Genomic DNA, 20,950 nt, shown 5'->3' with positions numbered 1-20,950 from the left:
CACAGACTAGGTGATGATGGGGAAATAAGTTGTTAACAGGGATATAGAAGAGACAGGCAAAGACTTCCACAGCATAACTACATTGCTTCTGCAGGATTTTTGTCAGGAACACTTCCACACACAGAACTTGTATCTGGGGGCTCTGGAGGCTCCCTCCTCTCTGTCTGAGGTCTTTGCAAAGCTTGCTCACAGAAGGGAAGCAGGCAGACTCCACTCGTCTGGCTGTTATGCTCTTTTAAACCTGGCAGTGTCTATGAAGCAGATTTCTGCTTCAGCTCATCTGAGAGTGCTGAGCATAGTGTGTGCTCTTCGGTCTGAGAGCTGAGCACACACATTGCACAGAGGACCCAGCTGTCTCTGGTGGCAAAGATGAAAGGGTCCCTTATCAAAGCTGGGAGAAGAGAGAACAATTGCCTGGAGGCATCAGACGTGAAAAAGGAGCAAGCAGACCCCACGCCAATGGCTTCCTGAGTCTGCAAAATTGGTGAGAAAAGTTGCCTAAACATGGTCTTCTTCTTGCTACATTCCTTCAGGTTGGCCTTTCTTCCCTAAGTTAGTACCCAGCACTTCTGGGGTCCATCAGGTACACTAAGAGGGAAGGAGCTGCCTGGCTGCCTTCAAACTGCTTGGTTCTAGAAAACATTAGAGGGGAGGAAGGATAGGGCTGCTGCAGCTCACGTGCCTGAGGCACAGAGCAAGTGCAATGATCCTATTCATCTGGCCAGCACTGCTGCCCACGGAGGCTCTTCAGGGCTGCTTTATCAGAGTGGGACTCAACCCCTGCCTTAGATTTGGTCTTTGTAATGAGAAATCATGGTTTGGCATCTGCCCTCTGTAGAAATTTAGGACCATAATCTAGACAGTCCATTCTGGGGGCTGAGATTAATTTAGATGCTCCAGTCTACAGTGCTCAACTTTAGGAGAGCAGTGAGTGATGGAGGCTGAGAACAGTTGGTGTGTCTGATAAAGACCAGCAGTGGCTGTCTTCCAGCTTAGAACAAGCTGGAGTCTGACCAAACAGAATCACCCTCTGGACCTCTTTTGGAGTCCTGTCTGGACGTAGCAAGCCCCTGTACATGTGGTTTTGCTGGCAGCTGAAGCTGTGGCCAGCCCCTCTCTCCATTACATGCCCAGTAAAAGCAAATTCACATGCCTTCTTTCTGCCTGCCCCATGCACTCATCAGAAATGGTGCAGAAATAGTTGCTCATTAAATTAAGGGAGAGATGGTGCCATGTTTGGGAGGATTAGGGTCACAGTAAAAGCAGCAGGGTTGGGCTGTTTTCCTGCATGCAGAAGCTGCCCAAATTGCACTAGGCAAGAGTCAGGGCTTTGTTGGTGCAATGCATTTGCATTGGTAAATCCCAACCTGTTTGCCAGGAGCTGCAGAAAGGAAGGCAGCAGCATCCATGACAGTGGTGAGCACCCAGAGAAAGTGCTGGGCTCTTACACAGCAGTGGCCCTGACAAGAGACCAGCTCTGAAATTATCCCTGAAATATGCTTTCTCCTTGCTCTGCTAAAATCATGTTTCCTTCTGTTACTACAGCCAGCTCTTCTTGGTCAGACAGTTTGTACCTTTAATACATCTTCCCTCCCAACAGAATTTCACTGATGAGAGGTTTTTTCTTGTTAAGCAGACAAAACCAAAGATTTGATCCAACTGTCTAGTTTATCTATTCAAGCTCAGCAAGGAATGCAACACTGCTGTCTGGGAAGGATCTATTTCTGCCTGCTGTGCATTTACGTAAATCGTATCATTGCAGGCTTGCTTGGAGAGCTCCCAGAAGGCAAGGACAAGCTCTTGGCTACATAGGTAGAAGCAGTGGCTATGGAAAGGTCATAGCTCTTTATTTAGGGCTGAATGTATAGAAGAGGAGTTGCACAACTGCACTGAGATCAGGATATATCTCATCCTGCTCCATGCCTTCAGGCCAGCTATATTCCTTTGTGTGTATTTGTATGAAGGATCCTTGCTAGGAGCCAAAGGGCAAGCCCTAGAAAAAAGGAGGTACCCCTTAGGGTAAAGGGTTGTTCTCAGTTTCTACAGATGGAGTTCTGTTCAAAAGGTCCAGGAGGACTTCTTTCCACAGTTACATCCTCTCTTTCTTAGGTGGGGAAGTCTCTAAGGTTGTACTTTGTCAGCTTTTACAAGGATCTCTGGATAAAAACAAGCTGTTGAGGCAAGTCTGGAGTATAAAGTATCAGGAGACAATTCTGACAAATATATAAGGATTTTCTCGTAATGCAAATTTCCCCCTTTTGGTGCTGGTGGCATTTCCTGAAGAGTGAGAAATCTCATGAGGAAAAATATCTGTGTAGAGAGGTGTGTGGACAGATAGATGTTGTAAATTATCACACATAGTGGTTATGGAGGGAGTCACGCAAGGAGCTAGAGCATTAGCATGAATTACAGTGGTACAGAGGACACAGAGCAAATGGGAGCTATGTTGCATATACCAGCATGGAGGGGGCTGTAGCAAGGCAGGATGAAACACAGAGGGAATCTCAATTTTGTGATGGAGCATCACTGTGTAGGAAGGGGCTTGGCAGCGCATTTGGTGCTGGTAGGAGGCAGAGAGACCAGCAAGGCAGCTCGAGCACCATCCTGCTCCATAAGCAAGCAGGGGATACACAGCAAAGTCCTTCCCATCCTTGACCCTGAGATTACTGGGTGCTTCCCAGTCCCATAGATATGAGTCAGTGACCACCTCTCTGGGGGAGCATTTGTGTCCGCTGAGCTGAGGCTGGGAAGAACAAGCTCTAGAGAAGCAGGATGCACATTCTCCATGCCAGGCTTGACAACAAAGGGGGATGTATGCTGGAAGGCAGGTGGTTGAAGACTCACTAAGCTCACGATGCCATTTGCTTTCTGCTTCTCTGGGCTGTAAATAAGCACACATCCAGCTGAGACAGTGGTGGGCACCATCTTGCCTGCTAGCCTCCCTTTGCCTACAGAGGGCAGGAGGTCTCTGAGACCTGTGGGGAAACTTGAGGACATGGTCACTTTTAGTCTGTCTGGACTGAAAGCAGGTTGGGACCATAGCTCCCAAGGCAATAGGCAGAGGGAACTTGCTTCTAGCCTGACGAAGTTCCATGATAGCTCCTGTGCTCGCCATGGGCAGGCACTGTGCAGCACAGCAGCATGGCGAGCTGGCATGTGGGATGAGCCTCTGCCTGCGGCTGCATTCAGGGGCTGTGAAAACACAGCTGGGCTTGGGAATGGGAGCCAGGCACCCCATCTGTCCTGCAGGGAAGGACACAGTCTGGGATGTGATTAAGCAAGATGGCATAATGAATCAGACGTGAAGTTGGCGAAAAGCCCAAGGAATCCCAAGTCTTGTCTTTTAATTGCCAGATTCTGTACTCTCCTTCTACTCTGCTCTGGCTGCATATTTGGTGGGCCTTTATTCTTCTGGGTAGCATAAATTTAGTGCTATGGAGAGTGGAGATTTTTTTCCTCCCTTTTTTAAATTCCTTAAGCCACATCCTGTTGTCCACACAGATAAAACCTGTTACTGGTCACAAACAGCCTCTGAGGGAATTTACCGTGAAAAGGGGTGGCAGAATTTAGTTCCATACAAACAACATCAGAAATGGAAGTCTTGTATCATTCATCTTTCTATGCCAACACTTTCTCTAATTAGACCATGGCTCAAATGAGCAAAGGAGCTCAAGCATAGCTCCATTGCAAGTCTGCTCCTACCATATCACCATCTGCTCTCTATGTACACAGACAGGTGGGGATATGCTGGAGAGCAGGAGCTGTAGCTGTAGTTGGCCTGCCTTTCTCCCGTTAACACTTGTCACAAGGCAGACTGACCATACCATTGCATTTACCTCACTGCCTGCATGCCCCAGGTCCCACCACCCAGCATGTCTCCCACAGGGGTCCAGCTGCATGTCCACTTTGCCTCTTTACAGTGCAGTGTTGTTGCTTCTCTGCTGGTCCATTTCCTCCAGCCCAAAATTCATATGCATGTGAGACAGGTCAGATGTATAGTGATGGATCATAGATCAATGTGTTCAATTGGCTTTACCATGTCAGGGGGATATTGCTTCAAGCCTGTCCTCATTTGATGATGGTTTAGGAGGTCACAGGTGGAAATGTGTGTGGTTCTTTGATTTTTTTAAATCCCCAATAAAATCCAAAGAAAATTCCCTGTAGCAAGATACAAGTAATTTTCACAGGTTTGCTGTAGGGGAAGCATTGCCAATCAAAACTTACCGTATTGCTGTTCATATACCCAGAAAGTCCCAGCCACAGCAGGGGACTTGGAAGCTTTGATTCCCTTGATCCCTTTCACTACAGCCTCCCCACCATAACAAAGCAAAAAGAGTGTCCCATAGCAATTAGGCAGCCTGCAGCACAGCACTGAATGTGCTCAGTGCCTCTCTAAAGCCGGTGGGGATGAGTAGAGGTGGGACAGTGGTGCTTTCCAAACTCCGGCCAAGACTCCATTTTCTCACTATTGATAAGCTGTCTGAACCCTGGTTGCTCTGAAATTACTGAAGTGGTGGCTGCAGGAAGGAGTCTGTGTAGCGACCCTCTGCCTAGAGCCTGCACACCAAGCTGAGGTCAGTTAAAGACATGTAAAGATAAAGTTCTCTCTAATCAGGAGTGGAAAGCAGCCAAGAGGCTTTAATTGTCTTACTCCACATATGTAAAGTATGAAGCATCCTTAGAGACTGTGAAAGAGTAAATACATCCTATCATGGCACAAGGACAACTTACATTCCTAGAAATTATGAGTCAGTACAAGCTCCATCTCCATCTGTGCTACAATTGTTTTCCCACCCTCTGCTTTCTAGCTCTCAGAGCAGTAGCTTTCCCCCACAGTACTGTAACTGAGACCAGCCTGACACTGACTGCTATCCGTTAACATCAGTTTAAATGAGATAGGGAAAGGGACCTGTGTTTGTTGCAGAGATTATGAACAGTAATAGATTCTTTTGGGGGACTGTCAATCACTCCTGAGATTTGCCTGCACTAAGCTTTGGGCTTTAAGTTTGTGATCAGTGGCGGTAACACTAAACTCCACTCAAGGAATTGCTCAGAGCCCCTTTTAGAAAGGTAAGAGATATTTTTTTTTTCTCCCTGGCTTGGTTTTAGCCATCGTGCTGTGTCTGCAAGTGAATCTGCCAGGCTATACAGGGTCTGAGTCCTCTCCACAGTCTATCATCTCTTTCCATCCACTGGACATCTCTTGCCATTTGTCAGTTTCTTCTTATCTCAATCTGTCTTGCCGGCAGTTGAAATGCCATGGGAATTTCCACAGGGGCTTTCAGCCCTGTATTCCTAGTTGGGTGGCAAACCTAAACCAGGGCTGCAGACAGGACTACTCATGGATAGCTGATCTCCTGAGATCCTCTATGTGCTGGAGCATGGATCCTGTAGGACCACAGCAGGGAGTTACAGTGAGACCAGGCTGTGTGCAAGCCTGCAGCCAGCCCAGCTCCCAGCTGTGGATCCCAACAGCCTTCCCTACCACCCCATGGAGCTATGCTGCACTTGGCAGAGCACCCTATCCCTCAGCATGCAGTGTCTAATTCTCTTTGCTTCCAAGCCCTCTGGCTGCCTGCTTTCTGTCATTGCTGCATATGCTGAGCTGTGCCCCAGCCTTTCCCCATCCCGTCACCCAGCATTAATCCCCAACAACTGCCCCATGGAAAATTCTGGAGGAAACCTCTATCTTCCCTACCATCCCTCACAGACTGTGCCTATGGCCCTGCCTTTACAGACCCTGTAAAGGCCTTCCTCCCAGTCCTGCCTGCACTGGCTCTTCTGGATCTACGCCACTATTCAGTGCAACAGTGAAGTCCCCATCCCCTGGAAACAGAGACGACCTTTTCTTATTGTTGGAAGGTAACATTTAAAGGCATCCCTTGGGCTACTCTATCTGGCAGCCCAGCTGGTGCTCTTTTGTGTGAGTGCCACTCTTTTGAAATGCCAGCTCTGGTCTTAAAGGCAGCCAACAGAAGGTACAGCTCAATCTCCTTGTAATTGATTCCTCATTGCTCGTCACTGGCCTTTATTCTGCCTTTTGATTAGGAAGAAGGAATAATACAGATTACAAGACAAATGCAAAGATTGCCTTGTATGGGGACAGGTTACAACAGGGTTGCTGGTGTCCTGGGATTTTCCTTGTGTTTGTCTGTCTCTGGTCAGCTGGAGAGATTCAGCAGCAGATAGATGGCCTGTCTTTGTGTGTGCCTCAGCAGCAGGTGCCCTTAGGAAATGCCAGATGGGGGAGATGGGGAAGGGGTCATAATGGCAGGAATACATAACAAAACTGGCCAATTAAATTTGGACTCTGATACAGGAAACTAGGTATGATTTTAGTATAAAATCAGGCAAAACAGGTGGCTGCAAGAGCTGGTGCTGGAGGACAACCCAGATCAGCCTTTTACACCCTACTGGGGTAGGCATGGGGATTGGTGAGCAGGTCCCACTTTGGTTCTTCATTAGTTTGTGACCATTGGAAAGGCGGGTGAGCTCAGGCACTTCTGTTCCCTAGTGTCATCTCACTCAGGTCTCATAAAGTATTTGCTTTGTTCCTGAGTTCCCCCCTAAGTGAGTGAGTGTTACTGTCCTTGATTATCATCATCGTATTATGTCAGCAGACACAAGCAAGTAAAAGCAGTTTACTGAGGTTCATGTGGCAAGTCACTTCAGAGCTGTGAATGAGTTTCTCACATCCCACACATGCATGGACCATGCATTGGCCACCTCCTGCAAAGTGGGATTTTGAGATGTAGTCTGTGCTCTAAGAGGGGCACCTTACAAGCATCAGGTGGCTGGTTTGGTCTGAACTTGTGTGCCATGCTGGAAGCTACACAGGAAGTAAATATGGTTAATAAGGCATGAGATAGGTATTGCTAGATTGCACAGAGGGAAGTGTGAGCAGGTGTGAACTCACCAGAGATCAGGAGCTACGGATGTCAGTATTTACGTAGGCTTCACTTCCCTTTTTAGCCTGGGACTTAATCCATGGATTTTCATGACTGTAAGTGGGATCCTGGAACAACATTTAATTTTAAGGCAGTGGGCTGAGCCCAGAGTTTTCCCTTGGAAAATACAGAGCTCTGAAGCACTCATTTCATCACACAATTGGCTTTTGGAGCAAGAGTGGAAAATGAAGATAAAGAAGCTCTGAGCAACTGGAAAGGTTGATTTCTGTAGTCCAGGACTAAAATGTTTCATGGATCTGCCTGGAGCTCAGACTTGAAGGTTCATTTCCAGGTACCCCAATTACAGGCTACATGCCCTTAAACTTGTCTGGTAGCTTGTGGCAGACTGACACATGGTTGAAGGGAATAAATGAGAAGATCTGCTTAATCTTTGACATCTACAACACTGTGGACACAGCTCAGATGGAATAGAAGCTTCATCCCTGTTTAGTTCCAACTCTTGGATTCTCTGCCGTGCTTTCCAGAAGCACATTCCCAGGAACAGCATTGCTGGGAAAGAAAGGTGTTGTGGTTCATTCCTAGGCTCAGGGAGGCTCTGTAATTTATCAGGGATTGCAGGTATGGCTATGAGATCTGACTCCCCTTCACAACTCTGATTTGCAAGACAGTCAGGGACATGCTGTTCATCTGGTTTGACCTTCAGTTTTCCTTGCGTAGATGGGGTGGTAAGATGCTGCATGTTGTGGGTAGGTAAGAGAGCTTCTTTTCCAATTGCAAACCATTTGAAGAATGGCTGCTAATATTCAGTATTGTTCTATTAGGGAATTCAGGGGCCAAAAGGTTGAAACATTTTTCCTGATGCTGCAAGGACATGTAGCTGTCAGCCAGGTTATTCTCACACTTGGTTTGAGTTTAGGCCAGGCATTCACAGCCAGTGCTTTGGGGGTAATAATTTGCATTCCAGATGCTTCCCTGGTTCTCTTTCTATCTCACCTTGACTTTTTTCCCAGTGCATCAAAGTTCGTTTGCTGCCTGATTTGTCCCAGTGCTGCCCAGGCTTTTGAGTGGCAGATCCTATCTGCAAGTCCCCATATGAGGGTAGAATAGGCAACAGTTAGTTTTAATGCTTACTTGTTAGCAGCTTCATAATAATTCTTCATTCACTCTCAATTCCCCATCCTCACCAGCTCTGGTGTCTGTAATTAGCTTCCCTGCATTGATATTGATTGATAGGGTTATGTAGTTCCTTCATGGACCATGAGTTTGGCCAAGGGCCTCCATGAGGACTAGGTATCCTTAGACAGACTTTCGCTTGTAGGAAGCTCCTAAGGTGAAGGGCAAACACTAGGAAACCAACAGCTCAAAGCTGGTTTTGCTGGAGGCTCCCATAGTGACTTCTCATCCTTGGCACTGTGTTTCAAGGAAGGAGATCCCACCCACTTATTTCTGTCTCCCCAGGGACATGCAGTGCCATCTGGTCTCAAAAGAGAGAGAAACAAATTACTTCACTCCTTTGCCTTGGGTTGTGGTGTGCATCCCAGAATGGGTTCCACTGGGGAAGGGAATTGGGTAAACTCCCCATGTCCCATCAGGCCTTCATCTAGTTTTCTCAGCTTGACTTGTTGCTGACACTTGTGAATATTTCCAGGCACAACATGCCACTGTTTCATCAGTTCACTAAATTACACGCATATTTCATTCTTTTAACCTTTTACTGTAAGTCAGCCATTCAGAATCTAAACATTTCATCATCTTTATTATGCACCTCTGAACTCCCTGTGATGTATCTCTCGCTTTCTGACAGCCAGGTACTTGACGGGGACACTTCCAAGTCCCTGTCCTTCACACAGGGATGTGCCAAGAATGAAGAATTTCAGGGGATCATGTAGAAGGGAGGTTATACAGGAAAGTCTCTTTCCCTGCCTCTTCTCCTGACCTCTCACTTCTGCCTCTCAGTAGGGCATACCTGGGCAGAATGCAGCATCCCAGGTGCAGACAGACTATGAACATATAAGTAAGGGTTATTAAGAAAAAAGTGTTTTAACCCTGAGTGAATGATTAAAAATGGCTTTTCCCTGAAACAGAAAGAAATAGATAAAAAGCCAGCTAAGAAGATGCTGCAGGAAGACAAATTAAGATAGTTTAATTTGTGGGTGGGGTGTAGGGGGCTGTGACACTGTTTTCAAAATGAGAACTGTAAATGCTTTGATATTTATTGGCTTTGGTTTTGTTTTAGTGGCAAACAAAACCTTTTGGGAGTTGCTTTGCTTGAAAGAACTTGGAAGTCAGTGCTGATTCAGAGTGTTGTGTCCCTCTGAAAACGTGGAGCTGGGATGGTACAGGCAGTGTGGCACAGGCAATGCCCCCCAGCACTGATTCCCTCAGGAGATTTCAAGATGTGACCAGGCAAAGCCATGATACGCTCATGTAGAGCTTCACATCTTCAAGCAGGTGGTTGGATGGGATGCCTCTGGAGGTCCCTCGCAGCTAACATTTCTGCCACCCCCTTCTTGTGCCAACCCAGCCATGCTACAGATTGCTTCTTCCTCATCCTGTCTTCTCTGTGTTCATCTGGAACTTTGTCCTCCCTTGGATAGCCCAGATGGATGAAGCATTGCCAGTGGCACTTGCCCATCAACCCAGGAGAAAGCTGGCTCGCTGACTGCTGGGGCTCTGCAGGCTGTTTCTGAGCATACAGCTGTGGTTCAGGGCTGAGGTCCTGAGCTGTGCCAGCCCAGTAGGCAGGGTTGCGCACACCAGTAACTGGCTCCTCTCTTACAGGCTCCTTGAACCTGCTGGTTCGTGTGCGGAACAAGCGAGCCATTGACACTCAGGTGTGGTCGCTCAGTGGGAACAGAGGGAACATGTGGCAGCAAGCACACGTGCCCATCAACCCACCCGGGCCCTTCCAGGTAAGTCAGGTCCGCAGCCAAGGAGCCACCTGCTGCCTGTCCTGTCCATGTGCCATGGGCTGTAGGAACTTCGCAGCAGAGATCTCCCTCATGGCACAGGGGCTGGTTGGACACTGGGAGCTCTCCACCCCCAGAGTCACTGGTACAAGGTAAAAGCTTGGGGGATGCACATAAATCAAATCTACTTCTTGCTGAAGCCACTCAACATTGTTATGTGCAAGCATCAGTTTGGCACTATAAATTTTATGATTATTGCTGATCTGGAAACCACTTGTCAAAGAGGTCCTTCTGGCACCAGGTCCGTGTGACAGCACTGCTGGTGCTGGCCTGTTGGCGTAAAGTGACTTTGAGCATTAGAAGTTTCTTCTACTATGTGCTGCAAGAGCACCCCTATTATCACCTTGGTTTAGGACTGTAGGACACCTTGTGAATATGAATGTGGCAGTCTGTGTCTGCTCATCAGGTGCCTTATGTGTACTCAGGAAGTGGGCTGCTTCATTACTGGATTTTTTATTGCTGATGTTTTTGCCCAACATGCTACTTTGCTGTTGTAAGGTTGTTTGTGAGAGCTGGGCCTGTGCAAGCTGCTAAGTTGTAGCACTGTGGCAAAATGCCCAGCATGCTTTTGAGTATTTTAAAATAATAATAATAATATAGCAACTCGTGCAAGCACTGTTCAGTACTGCTTGGTTAGTTAGTGCAGCACCCTTCATATAGCATAGCTCTACATGCTCATTCATTACTCCACACTCAGCACACAGGGGTTGGTCCTGTAAGCAGTGGGGCCCATCTCTTCAGATCCTATGAGTACTAGAGAAACAGGAAAGCATCATAAAACTGAGGACCTGGTAAGATCTGGTCTGTGCCCTGCTCACCTCTGCAGAGCCCCACAGCACAAGAAAGGTCCTCCACAACAGCAGCCTCACGCTGAGGTCTGTCCCATGCTCTGCTTGCAGATCATCTTCGAAGGTGTCCGGGGCACAAGCTATGAGGGGGACATTGCCATCGATGATGTCACTCTGAAAAAGGGGGACTGCCCAAGGAAGCCAATTGGACCGAATAAGGGTGAGAGTGTGCATGCCTCAGAGGAGCCAAGTCAGTGGGAGTGCATACATGAACACATATGCTGCGGATGCGCAGCTAATTTCAAGGCACATTGACGTATTGGTGGGACTCAAAAAGAACGTTGACTCCATCAGCAGAGGGGTGTCAGACCCTTAAACTTGCTCTTTGCAGTTGTGAATTAGGAAATGCTGAGAGGAGCAACCAGATTTTGTAGGGACTGTGCTGCCAGACACCAGCTTGCTGAAGTCTGCACCTGTTTGTTAGGCTGGGGGTGTCATCCCCAACCCAACACCAGCTGAAGGTTTCTGTAGCATCTCATTTCCTGGAAACCCTAGGAATGCGAGCTTTTGAAAGGGAAACACCTTCTGCAGGCTCTACTGGCCTTGAGTCAGTCCTTCTCCAGGAAAAAAATCTGCCTTTTGGGGCCTGGAGCAGGGGGGGCTGGACTTCTTCCCATTGCGCTCTGAGCAGGGAGACACAGCCAGGCAGGGTCCTGCCCATGAGAGATGGGAGCAAGCTACCCAAGGTGTATATCACCTCCTTTCTAATCCTGACAGTGAATGTGCCATGGTTTAGACCCAGCCAGTAACTAGCATCACGCAGCCGCTTGCTCACACGCTCTTCTCCCCTCCTGAGAGGAGGAGAAGGAGAATCAGAAGAATGTAAAACCAGCAGGTTGAAATACAAACAGTTTAATAACTAAAGTACAATATACTATTATTACTACTACTAATAATAATAATAATAATGAGGGCAATAATGAGGTGAGAGAATATGAAATTAAAGGAAAAAGGAAAAAAAGAAACAATAAACAGCAATGATGCACAATGTAATTGCACACCACCCACTGACTGGTACCCAGCCCAACCTGAGCAGCGATGAGTCCCTTTTGGGTGACTCCCCCCATTTACATACTGGGCATGATGTGCTGTGGTATGGAATACCCCTTTGGATAGTTTGGGTCAGGTGTTCTGGCTGTGCTCCCTCCTGGCTTCTCATGCCCTCCTCACTGGCAGAGCATGAGACTGAAATATCCTTGATCAGGGTAAGTGCTACTTAGCAACAACTAAAAACATTGGTGTGTTATCAGCATTGTTCTTAGACTAGAGCCAAATCACAGCACTGCAACAGCTACTAGGAAGAAAATTAACTGTATCCTATCCAAAACCAGGGCAGATGCTTAAGCTAAATCCCACCTGCCCCTTTCCAGTCCATCCACATCATCCTGGTGCAGGCATTGCAGAACCAGAGATAATCCCACCCTCACTGAGGTGCAATATAGGTTGAAGCCACAGGAAGGTGCATAGCATTACCTAGGCATTAGTCCTTGGGCAGAAATCACTGGTGTGCCTCATGCCTTGGTCCTGCCTGTGCCCTCAATGACATGCCTCAGGTGGGCAGGACACCAGGTGTTCGGAGTATGAAAGGCAGAGCCAGACAGGCACTTCTGAGCAAGGTTCAATTTGTCCTATTTATTTTTGAAAGAAAAGAGCCTTGTGCAGGAATTTTTATCAACTTTCTTAACTCCAAAGATGAAGGGGAAAACAAAACATAAAAGAAGTCAGAAGTTTGAAATTTCAGGTTCAGGTGAAGATCTGTTTCAGCCTAGGATAGCGATGCTGTAACCAAACCACAAGCAGAACCTTTTGTTTGACTCAAGTTGAATCTTCTGGGAAAGAAGGGAGGGTTAGATTGCAGAAGTAACCAAGACTCAACCTTCTCTTCCAAGCTGGAAGATAAATAGTTTTGAGAAGCCTTGAGAATGTCCAGGGAAGGCTGGAAAGATCTTTCAATATATCTGGGAGGTGCTTTGTGGTTCGGGATGGGAAGGAGAGGCAGACACTGCTCTGTGCTGACTTGTTTGATGAGCTTTGGATCCGTCCCATCACTAATTCTTTTTCTCTCTTCTCGACTGGCAGCGGTTGCTCTTCCAGGGAGTGGTGTCCCGGCCCTGCACAGCCCTTGTCTTTGTGGCCCATTGACTTTCTTCCTTTACGTGCTGCTCAGATGATGGCAAGAGAGCGCTCCTGTCTTCGGACCAAGACATTCCTGCTCCTTTCCTACTCAGCCACCTCTGCTCCTCTTCCTCCCCTCCTCACTGGCACACCAAAGTGTCCATATGTTACCAAAGACTTGACAGGCATGACCATGCGAAGGGATCTGGGTCAGAACTGGAGCACTCCTTGAGAAAGTCATAATGTCTAGAGCAAAATATAGAAATAAAAGACAAATGTTTTTTAAAAGCACGTGCGCAAGAGTGAGAGAGAAGGAAAGAAACAGAAATACACAGAAAAGAAGGAAAGACAAAAAATAGGAATGAAGAAATGTGAAGAGCAAATGAAGGAGGAAAACAAACACCCCCATGTTTCCTTGGGAATGTCGGACAGGGCTTCCTCAGGGAAGTGGGAACTTGTTTTAAACAAGCAAACAAAAATATATTAAAGCACAAATTTCTACCAGAACAGTTACCTTCTTTACTGCAGAGCCCACAGCTTAGTGGATGATACACCGCAGCACTCCCCTTGTCTCCCCATGCTTTCCCACTGGCTTGGGCTGCCCTACTGCTGGCCTTGACCGTGGGGCAGCAGCTGCCCCTGGTGCCGGTGGCCAGAACATGTTGCCTCGCACCGCATGTGCTTCCGTGTCGCCATCCATCCTCATCTACCAGGCTCTCATGTGTTTAATTGCCCCCTGTGTGGTTTGCTTTGGCCTTTCCCCACCACTCCGTGTTTCTCACCCACCAGCCTGAAGAAGATGGAGCAGGAAGGGACTCATCACACGGACCATGCTGAGTGGTGGAGAAGTTCCGGCTGGATCCGGCTGCAGTGCTGGCCTCTGCGTGTCTCTTACTCTCTCTCAGCACTCTTGCTGGGTGGAGAAACTATGAGAGCAGATCTGAGCTGCAGACAGAAATGTGTCTCTATTGGGCTGAGGGATGGGGCAGCATGGGGTGAGAAGGGGGGAGCATTCCATGTTGGCTTCCCCTTGTGAATGTTGAGATGGCAGTCACCTCATCCCTAAACCCAGGATTGCTTCTCTGTCTGTCTTTTGTTACCTATTTATTTTGGTCTTCTATTCCATTGCTTAACTTCCCTCATCTCAAGTGTTTTGAATTATGGGAAGAGTCAGGCACTTAAACCTTGAGTCAGACAGCAGGTCCTGTGCCCATGTCCCAGCCCCATGGCCATCAGCGCAGGCAGCTCCAGTACTGCCCTCTCACCTTCTGAGGCCTTTTTGCACACACAGTGCAGCAGGTGGCACAGTGCAGTGCAGCTGCAGGGTGGGCAAAGTGTGGCAACAGCATTGCTGCTCAGGGAAAAGGTGCCTGCGTTTTTGTCAGCACGTGCAGCCTCGCAGGCACTCATCTTCCACTGCCAGAGCAGTGGGTAGAGGAGCTGAAACCTGGAGGCAGGAAGGATGGAGGCAGGAAGCTTGACCCAAAAGAAGCTTGTGCTGATCTGGAAACAGGGGAACAGGGATGAGGGGAAATCAATTTTTTCCTGTTGGCATCGTGGAAGGTTAAAGCTGGTGTCTCTCTGCTGCAGACTTGCAGCAGGTCTGGCCTGACCTCAGGTACAGATGAACCCTGCAGGAGGAGGGACTGCCTTGCACAGGCTAAGTGGGAGCTGTCATAGCCTTGTTGCAACAGGGAGCAGCTCTGGGCATGAATTACCTCCATGCATGGGGCAGAGTTAGCCCCACAGGACTGTGAACTGGGGTTTGCTAGCCACTCTGACAGCTCAGTAAGTAGGACTCTTCCCCCTAAAAGACAGCCCATCCAAACTCCATACCTGGGGAACCACAGATACATGATGAGCTAGCTCTTTCACGCACCAGAGCTCCCAGTACCCATGGCTCCTTATCCATTTCTGATTAATACATTAGCTTCTCTGAGCCAACTCTGTCTAAAATCACATGAATGTAGTAGCTATCCCATGTATTGCTCAGCTTCCAGCAGCAGCTGTTGCCCCATTTCTTCTACTGATGGGGGAGGAAAGCTCTTATTTAATTCCCAAGACATACATTTTGAAGTCTTGAAACCCATCACTCTCCAGCTCCTGGAAGGGCATTCATCTGCACTAATGCTCCCCAGACATCAGTGAAGAGAGAAAGGAGCTTCAGCTCTGAGGGAAAAGGGGACCTCTTTCACAGGAGGCCTCGCAAGACAGTGAGAGGGGGTGATACAGGTCTCCCTTGCTCCTATTGCTTTTCTTGACTTCTGAGGATGAGGACTGTGTCTTTTTTGTCTCCACTGCTCCCTCCAGAACCCAGACCTCAATCACACTGCATATTTGACCAGGAGACCTGTAGCTGTGTCCCAGGGCCGGGCAGCATTGTGGGATGCTGTGAGTGTCCGCAACAATTCTGCTTCTTGCTGCCTCTCTGTTTCCATTTTCGTGGGCAGCCAGTGCCACCATCATCTTTTAGCTGAGCTCTTTCAGTTCTGTCCTTTTCTACGTGTTTGTTGTAGGCCAGAAATCGTCACCCCACTCCTGAAAAGAGTCTGCTTTCATTCCTAGGAGAAATGGTGCTTTCCATGAGACCTTCGATGCTTCATGATAGCTCCCGATCTGTCAGTGGCAAAACATTTGTGCTGTGTTGCTGATTCTAGGGCAGAAGGTGGAGACAGGAACATTTCCCCATCAGTAAGAGGTACCCCAGTGCAACCATTTCACCTTCCAGACTCTGAGGCAGAGACCCTTGTGTCTTTGCTTAGCTGAGGTGATACAAGCTTGTTTTGTTGATATTCAGTGGGCAGCAGAGGGGCTGTGGGGCTGGGGAGGTGCAGCCTGAAGGTTCAGGATCACAGACAAAGCATTATCTGTGAGGCAAGCATCAGCCAAGGGGCACCCCACTTTCAGAAAGGGACACCTGCAGGGAGAGTGTCTGTGCCCTGCTGCCAGGTCCTGCAAGGAAGGATGTAAGTGCCTCACTAAGCCAACCCATGGCACAGGGGCAGTTGGGTCCAGGGCAGATGAGAACAAGCGGATGGCCCCAGCCAGAGGTAAAGGCCTTTCCTGCTGTCAGGCATGGGCCCATCAGCTTCAGTGAAGTCTCAGGGAGCCCCTGCCTGCTTAGACCTCTGCTCCTTTATCGCTGGCTAGAAAGCAGCTGGTGGTAAGTTGGGGGGGAAGTCATTAACCCAAGTGCCTCAGCTTCTCAGAAGTGCTGAGGACAGAAGGAAGGACCTCATTTCCCTGACAGATGTGCTAAGAGAGTGTAGCAGAGGAAAGAGGCACTTGAGCAGCAAGGATGAGAAGTGCAATGATGGGGGAGAGACAGCGTCCCTCCTCTCTGAGGACAGTGGTATTTGTGGTTTACTACCCCATGCTTGATGGGGCAATTCTCCTTGCAGTGGTGATGAATCACAGGTGAGATATAAAGCCATGCTCCTTACCCCTTGTAATTAAAGATCCCCTCACACTTTTCACAATATTCTGGCTAAATTATGATCCTTGAACTTAATTACATACTGACTTCTTAAATATCTGTTGCAGTCCCAACATTATATTTCTCTTCCTGATGTTTTATGTTGTTCTGTGCCTGTCAAATTGCTGCTTTATTCTGCTCCAGAAGTGGCTGCATTTCAGTGATGGTGGAGATTATTCCTGTACATAGTATGAAAGTTGCTGCAGAAGAAAAGTGCAATATAAATTTAAGAGACTGCTTTTATTTACAAGGAGACTTCTGCTTGGTAGTTGTAGAAATACATTAGGAAGAATGCTCTGTGGGTGTTAGCCAATATATACTCATTTTCTTTTTTTTTTTTTCAGGGTATAAACCAGAAAATATGTGAGTGTGAAGGCTCCTGGGTATAAGTTGTAGATATTAGAAGTAGTGAATGCTACTGTGTAGTTACAAGTGGGGCTTACAAAGAAACTTCCATTTGAAAGCTCTTTTTGTAGTTCATTGTATTCTGAAATATATACTTTTTTAATTATGATTTTCCACAGTTCAATGCAAGTCCAAATAGCAGGTCATCAGCAGGACTTTAATCCATGCCTTTTAACCATGTGAACATCAATTCCTCCCCCTTGCTCTGAAAAGCAGCTCCTGCCTGGTACCAGTAATAGACTGCTTTTTTTCCACATAGATCAGCCACTGGAAAGCAACGGAGCTAATATGTTTCATTTGATCTGGAGTTAAGTAATTTGGAACGCCCGAGTGCAACTCTTCCCAGCTGTATGGGAGTGGAAAAGTATTTCATCTGTATGAAAAACCTCATGTAGTGCACAAACGGTTTGGAAACTCCTAAAGTTAAGGGCTGTGATTAGCATGCATGCAGAGCTGCCCCAGCAGAGCTGCCTGAAAGCAGCTGTGGCAACAGTGATATGGAGCCCTTCTTCTGGGAAGTAGCTTTCTTCTGGAAAGAAATAGAGTGGTAATCAGGGAAAAGAAAGGGGGGAGAGTTGGGTGTTTAGGCTGGTAAATTTCTTGCAGAAATAATTTATAGATGTATGAATGAGTGTAGTAAATATGATACAAATTGTATTTTATTCCCTATTGCTATTCAAAGTACGGAAATTTAATTTCTATATGAAATCCTGTGGTTGCATTATTCTGAATGACATGAAAATGCTTTAATATCAAAGGGAGAGCAGTGTCTGGATTCCTCCTCCTCAGCCCACCCCTATCACTCTGTGTCAGGAAAAGCACACTGCTTTTGGGTTGGTGCCTTGTGCTTCCCAGCCTGGGAGGGACAGTCACTGGGAGCAGCAAGCAGCACTGGTGGGAGAAGCATCCCTCCATCATGCCATCACTTCCCACAGCCCTGTCTCCAGTGTGAAGAAGTCCCATGTAAGGCCCTGGCAGGAACAAACCCTGCTTCCCCTTAGCTCTCAGTGAGGCTGAGGCCGGGAGTTCCACCTGCAGAAAAAGCCAAGGGATCCTTCACTGTGCCCTGAAGAACCCCACCTGCCCCAGGCAGTGCAAAGGAATGAGGCAACTTTCCCTCCTAGATGGGTTATGTGGTGTCACCTCACTGAAAGAGACAAATTTTTTCCTTAAAGCAGAGTTCAAGGAGTTGCTGTTTTGGTCCCTTTGTCTGTGGGAGCCATGCATATGTCCATCTTTCCCTGGAAATGCTACAGCACCCCTTTGCCTTCTGGGTGTCTTTGAACAGCCTTGCAACAGCACAGAGGGACGCATCGCTGTGGGCTCTGTGCTTTGAGCTGGGTGCAGTGGGATACAGTAGCACAGTAACACTCAGCTCTTGCTGAGGATCCTGGTTTTAGTGAGGATGAGGAATTGCATTCTCTCTCCTGTGCGAAAGAGAAGCCATTTCACACTCTGGGCTTTGGCAGAGACCACCTTTGGTCCCTCTCTCTTTTCCCATTGAACTGCCCTGATACCTTGTCTTTTCCAGTGTGCCCTCAGTGTGGGTGCAACCCTGTTTGTAGAGCCAACAGGCATACAGCAGCAGGACCCTGTGCAGGCTGCAGCAGAAGCCAGGTGTTGCCACCACCGATAACTGCTCATCCTGGGAAGGTATTTAATGCAGACAAAAGACATTTGCAGAAAAGTAAGTGCTGGAGAGCTCTGGAAATTGCCTTTTAATAGGATCCAATTTACACTCCGTGTTAATAACTGGCAGCTGGTGGTTTCCAGCAGGGAGCTGAATAGCCCCAGTACCCTCAGCATCCCAAATGACAGACGTGTTATATGGTTTTCAGTACTCCCCTTTGGAGTAAGACATATGCCAGTTTGTCTCATTGCCACCACCATGCCCACCACAGGTTTCTGGGGTCTTCCAATGGCTACTGACAGCCTGGTATGGTCACATCAAACCAGACAGCCACTTGTGCCCTGGAGGCCTTAAATATCCTCAGGAGTACTGGAGGACAGCCCAGAGACACCTTCATCCCACCTGCCTTTCCAGAGAGGGAGGGGATGGATCTTGCAGGGATGTGGACACCTCTTGCCTGTGGAAGGGCAGTGCCACTCTTTAATTTTGGCTGAGGTTTGTGTCTAACACCTCAACCCTGTGTTTGGTATAAGGTACATGCTCAGTTGCTTTGCCATCCAGCATGAGTCCTCAAAAGGGGAGAGGTCCAGAGACCAACAGCAGGTTAGCCAGGCTGAACCCTAACCACTTCAAAGTGAGTGCAGCCCCATTTACCTCCTGCATTGCAGCCTCGGTGGGCAGGGACCAACTGGTTTTCTTTTGGTGACTGTGACATGCACTGTGGCACTGAGATGGAACTGTCTCTGGGTGTTGCTTGCACTGTGTAGGTCCAGCCCTGGGTAGGTGTTTATGTTAACAGCTTGTAAAGGGATCAGAAAACTAAGGTGGCTGTGTGTGTTACAGCTGCCAGCAATGCAGCAGGGAGGAGACAGCACTTGAAAGCACCTTTTGGAGGCATCTCCAACCAGCCCACACATTTGCCTTCTCCCACTGTCCACACTCCAACCCGGAACACCCTCCGAGCTGCATGATTTTGTGTATCTTGTCTCACTGGATCTTGTTCTCCAGAAGCAGCTATGGCTATAAATAAAGAGAGCATAAAGAGCCAGGAGAGGCTGTAGCACCATGGTCAGCTCAGGCAGCACCTGAGTTGTGATGAGAGGAGAAAATTGATTTCATTTTCTCTTTGGAATTCCACAAGCGTTGACTGGGGGCAGTATTTAGGACTTTTGTGTAGGCAGCAGCATCCACCACACTGGTATTTACAGAATGGGAGAAAAGGGGCTTTTCTGTGAGTCTGTTTGGTTGTTTCCTGGAGCCCCTCATATGTAACATCCTGGGACAAAAAGAATCCCTCAGAGTTTGCTGGAGGAGACCTTTTCCTCTCACCAAACCTTGATGTTTGTTCATCCCCAGCTTCTTGGTGCATTGATGTAACTGGTAGCATTAGCACTGGGTAGAGTTGCTTAGTGTCAGTGCTTTCAAATAGATGAGCTTGGCCTGTTTTCCCAGTTCTTGGGATCTTCTAGATTTACCATCTCACCCCAGAGGTCTCCAGAGCATGCATGCATCTCTCAGGACATACCCAAAAAGCTGTGGATGCTACAAATACATGGCTGTGCTTTGTGGTTTTGGTCACAGCCCTTGCCTGACAGCATGGAGACAATTTCTAATATCTAGAGATGGAAAATCTGGTGTCAGTGTGGTTTTGCTTAGGTCTTTTCTCCCAGGCAGAACCATCCTGCCTGTACTGCAGTGCACATAGTGGAGGAAAGGGACCATCACCTATCTCATGGAGAAGCAGCTCTGGCACCTCCTGCCTTTGGCCAGAAGTGAGAGTCAGATAGTGTTTCCCACACTCTTCCTCACTCCATCCCCCAGCTCTGTACTTAACCTCACCAAGTGTTTAACCTCCATACTGGAGAGATCAGCAGCAGACTTCATCCCTGGATCCCATAGAAGAGGATCACACCAAAATCCCATCCTCAGCTTGCGAGGGGCAGGGAGAATCAGCTCAGGCCCAGTGGTGAGCCACTTCAGTGGGATCCAGTGCCAGTGGGACTACATCACCCTCATGCTTCCCCAGGTCACCAAGGCCAGTAGAAAGTTTACATTGACCTGACAGAAGTGTTTAGAAACACTCCCCAAAAAGAGCTACATACAGACTTTGTGTATTTGGGGATACTGTGGAAAATGGGGGGGTCCTCTGTTGACTGTTGACTCTTGTTTCTTTTTCCGCCAGTATCCTGGGTGGAGACCCTGGCATACAGCCCCATTCCCCACCATATCCTCATCCCCCCTTCACATCTCATAGGGTGCTACCACCATCATCAAGCAGAGCTGGGACCCTGTCACCATCACACCACCAAGCTGTCTGCAATGTTAAAAGCACAAAACACAAAGGGACTGAACTGAACCTTTTAAACAGGGTGAGATGTTTCATAAGCATTGCCTCATCCACCCCACTCCCCACCCCTGACGCACCCACCATGTATCCTGTAGACTCTCAGTGTGGATGGTTGAATTCAAATAAAGCTGCAGTACTCCAGTGGGTGAGCCTGCGTGTCCCTCTGTGTCGGGTCGGGGTGACAAGGTGCAGCCGGCAGCTTGTGCTCACCGTGGCTGGGGCAGGGAGGAGCTCTCTTTGCTGCCTAACACTG

The 20,950-nt window shown here is 48.0% G+C and overlaps 1 protein-coding gene across 1 annotated transcript in view; it reads left to right on the top strand.

Annotated features, from left to right (window-relative positions):
- Positions 1–13,196, top strand: part of MDGA1 (MAM domain containing glycosylphosphatidylinositol anchor 1) — a 145,409-nt gene extending 132,213 nt beyond the window's left edge. The window contains exons 15-17 of the mRNA XM_005145328.2: positions 9,690–9,820; positions 10,777–10,885; positions 12,805–13,196. Of these exons, the coding sequence (XP_005145385.2) occupies positions 9,690–9,820; positions 10,777–10,885; positions 12,805–12,896 (332 nt within the window). The 3' untranslated portion in view covers positions 12,897–13,196. The remainder of the gene's footprint in view (positions 1–9,689; positions 9,821–10,776; positions 10,886–12,804) is intronic.
- Positions 13,197–20,950: the final 7,754 nt, after the last annotated feature.

Source organism: Melopsittacus undulatus, chromosome 3 (assembly GCF_012275295.1).
Source record: "Melopsittacus undulatus isolate bMelUnd1 chromosome 3, bMelUnd1.mat.Z, whole genome shotgun sequence".
Lineage (NCBI taxonomy): Eukaryota > Metazoa > Chordata > Aves > Psittaciformes > Psittaculidae > Melopsittacus > Melopsittacus undulatus.
This window is presented reverse-complemented; position numbering and strand designations above follow the sequence as displayed.